The following is an 8,982-nucleotide window of genomic DNA, read 5'->3' on the forward strand; positions in this document are numbered from 1 at the left end:
ATTAGAAGTGAATCGGTTAATAAATAAGGGAATAAAATGGGATGAAAAAGGTATACAAAATCCATTATGGCTGCCGTTTCAATAGCAACCGATTCACAATATACTTTTTGAACACACGATGTCCCACAGCAAATATGGACACTCTAGGCTTTATAATAGCCAAAATAGACATCAGGTGCCCCACCAGCCCTTAAGGAATAATTCATGCATCGTGTAAGCCTTTATATGCTTAAGTTTATCTTTTTAACATGATAAAAAAACAACTCAGTTTTCATGGTTAATTGGATTGCCATTTTGTTTTCAGACCCCGCTCGAAAACTTGACCATGGTCTTACTGAACGGACCCTCTGTTCTGAAACCTCTTGTGGCTGTATTTCTAGTACTCTTCTACACACACATGGACGTGAGAGGAACACTCGCCAGACTACGAAGTGGACACGCCTCCTTGCTAAACACAGGGAAGAGAATCGACACCAACATAGTGAGGGGCCCAGTCCCCGTGGCTTCAGCGATTTTTTGTACGCAGTTGTGTCTTATGGAACCGTCATGTACATCGTATTTCGTGGTGGAAAACCATACGATATACTGCCAAATGCACTCAGTTGTCTTCATGAGCCCAACAGACGATGGGACCCCAGCACTGAACACGTTGTATTACCAGCTCACCCAAGGTAAGGCTATCCTGGAGGTAAAAAGCGAGAGGAGTGGAGGTATGGGAAACATTTAAGTTGTAACGACGTCCTTGTTACTATCGCTGTAAGTTATGACAGTTGTTTCTGATAGCACCCCCCCCCCCTACTTGATCGAGGCTGTCCCAGAACGGATAGGAACATGGCTAGATTTAAATAACCAGTTTATATTTTGCAATTCTTTTTAAAAAGTGGAATTCTCAATTTAGGCGTACCATTTCAATGTAAAAATATGTAAATAAAAAAGAATTCAACGATTTTACTCTACCACAACAATGGTGCAACTGCTGAATACCAAATGGGTGTAAAGAAGATATTAAAACTGAAATTCTTTTTGTTGGGGTGGGGGGTACTCTCGTGATCTAAGGAGTCCCGGGACATGGCAGCGACAAACAAATTTTCTTCTCTAAAGATTTATCCTTTCACCTCCTTTCCTGTTTTCTTGTCCTGTTCTGTAATCTACTTTTATTTTCACTTTCTCCCCTTATCCCTGACCTCCTCTTGGCTCCTCTCTCCTTTATTGAAAACTCTTTTTACTGCTGTTCATGGCTCTGTCTTATTACTATCTCTTAACCACACTCCTTATTTTAGGGTAGGCAAGACCGTACACTTACCCTTCTCGGATATAGGTGAAAAAACCTCGGAGGTCTCATGTGCAAGTCACAGATCCCCCAATGCTCCTGAAATCGATTATAAGAGTACGCTTCGGACACTACCCGGGCAAAATTCAAACTCAACTCCTACCAAAACTGAAAATACTCTAGTCAGTATAAAAAGTATGGAGGAGCTTTGAAGACGGGATGTGGCTGCCTGAAGGCAAAGGGCCCTACGAAGAAGGAAAAACGGTCACAGACGTAAAAGCCAATTGAAATATTGAGATGTAACAGGGGAAGTGCAATTCGGCTTCTTTACGTAAAAGGGAAATCCAATTGAAATTCAGACAGAACTTGAAAGTGTTAGGGTGAGACTATTTAAAGCACGTTAGAGGTCTACCATAAGTGTTTAAAGAGGAACATAAAAATCTACACTCCGAGCAAATTAGAGGCTATCATTAGTCTGCTACACATTCACAAAAAAGTACTTAATGCATTGAAAAAAACTCATTAATAATAATAATAATAATAATAACAATTATAATAATAATAATAATAATAATAATAATAATAATAATAATAATAATAATAATAATAAAAATAATAATAATAATAATAATAATAATAATAATAATGATGATGATGATGATGATGATAATAATAATAATAATATTAATAATAATAATAATAATAATAATAATATGTGACTGTTCATGGGACTACGTTCATAAATTAATAAAGAGAATGTCAAGCCTGCTAACTATGTAGGTTGTATCTCAATCACGACAAAACGTTTCATTTTATAGCCATATTGGTTAATTCTGGGACAGTAATCGTACTAATCTCTAGATATGACTATAAATGCTTTGTAAGACACTTGAGGGGAAGATGACTTGGGGAGGAAGATAATCCACCCCTGTGAACCAAAAAATATGTTGTGGCGACTGCAGGGTACGATTAATTGGACTGAAAGAGTATCCCATCAGCCTATACAGTTCAACACAACCGGCAAGCCTTGGTTTCACACAATTACCTCAAATTCCACGTTTTCTTTAATTCCTTGCATGTATATTGGTCTCTCCCTCAATGTCAAAACCTCTTAGGGGAAATAGTACATTATGGCCCGCTGTTACTACTGCAATCCTTATTACAGCCTGGTGTTGCGGCTACTATATGTACTTCCACTATAAGTGATGCTGCTAAAGCTGCTGCTGCTTCTGACATGGCCACTGCCAACTTATCTATCACTGCTCCATTCCAATCTCCCCGGCCACAAAATAACCAAACAAACACACAAACAAACGAACAAACCCCCCCACACACAAACGCACACACACACACAAACGCACACACACACACACACACACACACACACGCACACACACACACACACACACGTTGACAAAAAAGGCAGACTAGAAACGAGAGATGGGCCTAAATTTTGGAGAAGAAAATATTTATATCGTAACATTTCTAACTATATTGATTTGCACCTATACTTGTCTTCCCGTCATATCATAACCACATTTATTTGTGTAGAACAGTGGTTTTCAAACTTTTTTCGCCCACCGCCCCGTTTTTCACCCAGCCGAGTCCGAGCGCCCCCTACTCCGCCCCAACCATCAATCTAACATAATGACATGCATAATATAATAACAATCACAAATAAAGAGAGAGCTCAAACAGCAGGGTAGAAAGTAACGTGTCTAAATTCTAATAATTTAGTTCTGAATATTAGTTGGGTCACAAATCACCATCTTTACAGTCTTAAATTAAGCGTGAACAAGAGATAATAAAGCACATTTTTCTTCAATCTTATGCAAGGGCATTGAGAGCAAAATACTGTCATTTTTTGCATATAATTGTCATCGGTACTAAACGACCAGTGTTATTAACATCAATAAAAATAAAAATTGTATTATCACATTTACAGAAGCAAAACGCCACAAAATAAACAAATAAATCAAAACGCCCATGATCATTGGTTTGAAAACAGATTGACATTATCTTTATGAAACTTTTCTCCCATCAACGTGCTGCAATGTAGTGGCCTGAGATTTGTATCAAATATCTCCATTGTAGAAAATAAAAATATTATTAAGTTGTCCAGATGTGAGAAACCACACGAAAGAAAAAGTATGCATGAATCTTAGTCTGCAATTACCACCATCATCGTCATCATCATCTATCATCATCATCATCATCGTCATCATCATCTATCATCATTATCATCGTCATCATCATCATCATCATCATCATCATCATCATCATCATCATCATCATCATCAGTTTCATCAGCAGTGGCAGCACGTGCACATAAAAAACTCTGTTAAACAAGTGAATGTTTTGCTTTAAAAAAAAAGGAAGAAAAAAAAAGACACATTGAGATATCAAGTAAGGGTAAACTACGGAGTAAGCATGCGCAAATAAGTTATTGAAACTACCCTAATGGGAAGGATGGACATGCTAAGACGGAACCAACTTATCAACATCAGGTTTCAGATTGGTCAGTAGCAGAGGCAAATCTCTACGCTTCGGCAGCAAACTTGTCACTGCACTGAATCCCCTTTCCACTAGATAGGAGGCGGGAAAAGAGATGAACAACAACTTGATCTTTTCCCACTTTGAGGGGCATTTGTCTTGCACAATAGTTTTCAACCAGAATGACTGGTACGGCTTTTTGAACAATGGTTTGATTTCAAAGTCACATTTCATCGCCAGAAGCTCTTCTTCAATTGCTACTTGCAAGTTATCATCTGTTTCAGTGTTCAATGGGTCCAGTATCCAGCATGGAATTTCCAGTTAAAAAAATATCAGGAGGCTAAACCTTGTCTTCATATCAGCATGCAAATCTCTGAGGTGGTTGCTATATATTTTTGTAGGTCCTCGTCAGAAATGCGCCCTTCTTTCAGTGTCTCCGCCAAGCTAGGAAACTGAGAAATTTTCTTCTGCCAATGTTTCGGCGGATCATTTCCAGTTTCGACAAGAATGACGAAAGCCTTGATCAGATTGGTGCCATCCCCCTGCAGCTGAAAGTTGAACTGGTTGAGCTTTGTAAAAAGATCTGTGAGGAGCGCAATGTTGTTCTTGTGTTTTTTCAGTCTATTGCAGAGATCACTGTCTGTTTCTTGAAAAAAAAACCCAACAACTCCAGCTCAGAGTCAAACAGGCAGAACAATAATCGTGTTCAACAGTTTCCCTTCGAGAGCTACCAGACTTCAGTGTGCAAAATTAAGCATTGAAAGTACTCGTCATTTTCAGTGCGCAGCTGTTGAAATAGTCTCGAGTTCAAAGCGTGGGCTTTGATCTTGTTCACACACTTGATGGCAATGGCCAGTGTGTCCTGCAGACTTTCATTCAGGTTTTTTTCCCCCACCAAATTCTGTCTGTGAATGACACAGTAAACAGTAAATACTCCATGGACTGATTTCTTCAATAAGTTCATAAATCTACGTTTCCGACCTGCCATCGACGGTGCCTTTTCTGTTGCATAGGCAACTGTATTGGTCAGAGGGATCTGTTTCTCCTCGAAAAATTCTTGGACCACTTTGAAAATGGACTCGCCTTTGGTATCTGTTTCCAACATTTTCGCAAATAACAATTCTTGCATTATTTCCTCACCCTCTATGAACTGATATCCAGTTAAAGGCTGAGCTCACGTCCTTTCAGCATTTTGCACTGTGATTCCTCAACATTTGCTAACATCTCATCAATACGTCTTTGAATGGTATTGTCAATTAGTTGGAGAACTTTCAACACAGGCTCCGGGGCACGTTGCAGGACTGTGCTGACCACCTCTCTTATCGAAGGCAATATGAGGTCCTCACCAATAGCATGGAGTTTGCCTGCCTTTGTAATTAGCTGAGATAAATTATATGTTGCTCGTAAGCCTACATCAGCTTGATCGGCGTTGGCTGCAAACATCGGTTTAACTGATTTTCATTTCTGAAAATTGATCTTTAGAGTTTTGAAGTATGCCAGATCTTTGTCAGATTTGTGTTGACGAATCTTCTTTATATGGGATTTGCGGGCAGGAAAAGAAAGTTCTTAGTTATAAGTAGTATTGTAAACTGTGCCTAAACTATCTATTTTTGTTTTTGTTTTTTATGTGGCTTTTTTCCCTACATCATGTTTAATGTTGCATGTCATGAAAATTTCACACCGCCCCCTTAGCGCCCACCAGCGCCCCCCAATCGCCCAGTTTCGCCACAGCGCCCCCCAAACTCTCGCCACCGCCCCCCTGGGGGCGGTAGCGCCCACTTTGAAAACCACTGGTGTAGAAGTACATGCATATGGTTGAGAAAAGGGTCCTTGAAGCATTTTCGAGTGCCGCTTCACGCAGGCGTTATAAGTGGGATACAAGACAACAGCGTGAGGTAGGATCAGAAGTATTGATGAACAGCGTGAGGTAGGATCAGAAGTATGGATGCTGTTTGCTGCATTTCAAAACTCGCTGAAGCATATTAATATTTATGCGCCTAGGGAAAAGAAAACGAAAGAACAAAAAAGAAAAAGAACTTTACGTTCCGTACAATAGACTTCATGGCTACTGAGCACTTTGACACGTTTTCTTCTCTGATGACTTTGACAAAGAGGGTTGCAGCATCACAATGCAACAAAATGAACAATTTTTGTGTAATTACTGCGACATTTTCCTGTTGTTGAAACGTTGGGGATTATCTCTACAGAATATATTTTCCAGACATTGTATCTTTTATTTTATCGCTTCAAACTGTTCAAAACAGTGCTATGCGTTCAGTTTTACAAAAAAGAAAGCGAGACTGCTAGGCCTCTTTTGTGGACACTGCACTGGCTTCCTGCTAAGAAAAGGATTATGTAGGGCCTACAGGCACAAGTTGTTTAAGAAAAGAACTATGAACATGCACAAGTTGGCTTCTTAATGTCACAAAATGCTAGAATGATAATGCACCATCATATTTTTCAAATCTGTTGAAACTGTACCTTCCAACTCGCAGTTTAAGGTCAGCAGCTGACAAAACGAAAATTTTCTGTTACCATCTTTGAAACTGAAAGTAATGAATGAAACGGCATTTTTATGTAATGTCCCCAAGATCTGGAATGCTTTGCCCAGTAGTTTAAGAGAGATCAAATGTTTCATTCACCCAAATGTCAGCTTAAGTCATTTCTGTTTTTAAGTTGATGATAAACACACATAACACAGATATTTAGTCAGATTGTACTGTTTCGCTGTTGCTGCTGTGTTTGTAAAACGCCCAGTGCCGGTGTTCTTTAGGGGCTGAGTGCTATATAATTGTCAATTATTATTATTATTATTATTATTATTATTATTATTATTATTATTATTATTAATATTATTATTATTATATTATTATTATTATTATTATTATTATTATTATTATTATTATTATTATTATTATTATTATTATTATTATTATTATTATTTTAAAAATTGTTATTACATTGTGTATTATTATTTGAAAAATTTTTTATTATTATTATTATTATTATTATTTACATTATTATTATTTACATTATTATTATTTTTATTATTTTTATTATTATTATTATCATCATCATTATTATTATTATTATTATTATTATCATCGTTGTTATTTTATTTGTAAAATTATTATTATTATTATTATTATTATCATTATTATTATTACTACTACTACTACTACTACTACTACTACTACTACTACTACTACTACTACTACTACTACTACTACTACTACTACTACTACTACTACTACTACTACTACTACTACTACTATTATTATTATTATTGTCAAATTTATTACTATTACTATTATTATTATCATTAATTATCATCACATGATCATATTATACAAATTATTATTATTGTTATCATCATATCATCCTTATTATTTCCTACCAAGTTATTTTGTTAAATTCACCCACACATTTGATCTAATGTCTTGTAATCTTTTGCACTTGATAATACAGATGTATTTTCGAGAATTCGTTACTGTTGAAGAACAGGTTTAAAATCATCAACATTTTTGGAATGCGCACTGTTTACAGGGACTGATGTACTTTGTATACAATTATTGTTAATATAATACGTTTGTAGCAAATCTTACGGGTTTCTTTTTAAACTAACCGACAGAAGTATTAAATATTGCAAATAGATGAATTGGCAATAAAGTGTTAGCCAAGGTAAGGGTTACTTTGTTGGCAAATTTTAGGAGGGGAAAAAAAGATTTTGCACTGTTTTCTAATGGCTTTAATTAATTGACACATAGAGACGCGTGAGTTCTTTTTCCAACTCCAGATTCATTTTTCTCACTCTCCACCTCTCCCTCTCTCTCTGTTTCTGTCTCATCCCCACCCACGTGCAGACGGCTGTCCTCTCACGTTCGTGCTATACAGACCCCTGTCTCTGTGTTACGCTGTGTGGACTCAACTTTCAGACTGGTCATCCGCCCAGAGCACTTGTCAAAGCGTCGGCGCTCATCTTGTGCACGTGAGCTCCCCAGAAATCTCACAGCACCTCTCTGACTATTTCAAAGCGTCATCAGGTAACCCCTCTGGCCATGTTTAAGCTTCACGTATTTTCTTCTTGTTCTTGTTCTTGTTCTTCTTGATCTTCTTCCTCTTGTTCTTCTTCTTCTTCTCTGAATTTTTTTTATCCTTCTCACTGAGTGATAGCAGGTGGTAGGCGGGTGCTTCGGTCCTTCTTTCCTATCGTTCTTATCTCTCCTCTATCATTTCTGTGCATGTTACTCTTTAGTAAAACCTTTAATCTTCAGTTCTTATACGTCCTAACTGTGTTGCAAGTACCGTAAAACTCTTACTAAAACTAAGAAAAAAACAACCATTCACCCTTTCCCCCAAAACAACCAACAACCCCCCCCCAACAAAAAACAACAACAACAAACCAACAAACAACAGCACCCCTCCCCCGCAAAAAAGCCCCATAAAAAAACTCTTACGTGAGCGAGAGAAACGTATAGAAGCCTACACTTCATACACAATTGCAAGTTCCACCACTGCTTTGTCTTCCCCAGTGTTTCAGCAGCACCACATCGCCATCGGTGTGACGTACTCGGGTAGCCAGTGGAAGTACACGAACGGCTCTTCAGCAACCTGGTTGAACTGGGCGAGTGGGGAACCAAGCCACATTACAGAGGAGTGTGTCGTGATGGCCTATTTCTACGATTACAAATGGAACGACGTTCCATGCAGCGGAGCCAGCAACTATTTCGTATGTCAAATTGACATGTGAAGATGTCATCTTCGGCACAGAGAACAGGATAATTTTGGTTCTGTTTCCCTGCATTGTCCACTGCAGTTGTCATTGTCACAGTTTTGCTGTTATAACTATCTTGCTATCAGTAAATTGTTTTCTAGCTGTCAAAAATTGTTATACATTGTTGCGGTCTGATTATAACTTGTTATTAAGACTTTTTATGTAACAGCTCTGTCTATTCTATCATAACTCAACGCTAGAACTTCTGCTGCTGCAATACCTGTTATTCTTGTCACTGTCGTTGTTGTTGTTGCTACTGATGATGACGATGTTGTGGTTGGGTTAGCTACTGTTGCTACTACTGATAGTGATAGGGTTGAATGACGTGTTTATGAAAAAGAAATGGACCTTGCTGCATAAACGCGCTACGGGGAATGCACGGTCCCCAAGTTGGCAGCACTAGGCGACAGAACAGTCCCCCACGAAACCCCCCCCCCCCCCCCCC

The 8,982-nt window shown here is 38.1% G+C and overlaps 1 protein-coding gene across 1 annotated transcript; it reads left to right on the forward strand.

The window, feature by feature from the left end:
* Positions 1-304: 304 nt before the first annotated feature.
* Positions 305-8,627, forward strand: LOC101851011 (the record flags this gene model as incomplete). Its single annotated transcript, XM_005113186.2, is given in 3 exon segments — positions 305-671; positions 7,627-7,806; positions 8,296-8,627. Coding segments are annotated over 3 exon segments (744 nt in total). The 3' UTR covers positions 8,514-8,627.
* Between the last annotated feature and the right edge of the window lie 355 nt (positions 8,628-8,982).

This window comes from Aplysia californica, unplaced genomic scaffold (assembly GCF_000002075.1).
Source record: "Aplysia californica isolate F4 #8 unplaced genomic scaffold, AplCal3.0 scaffold01694, whole genome shotgun sequence".
Classification (NCBI taxonomy): Eukaryota; Metazoa; Mollusca; class Gastropoda; order Aplysiida; family Aplysiidae; genus Aplysia; species Aplysia californica.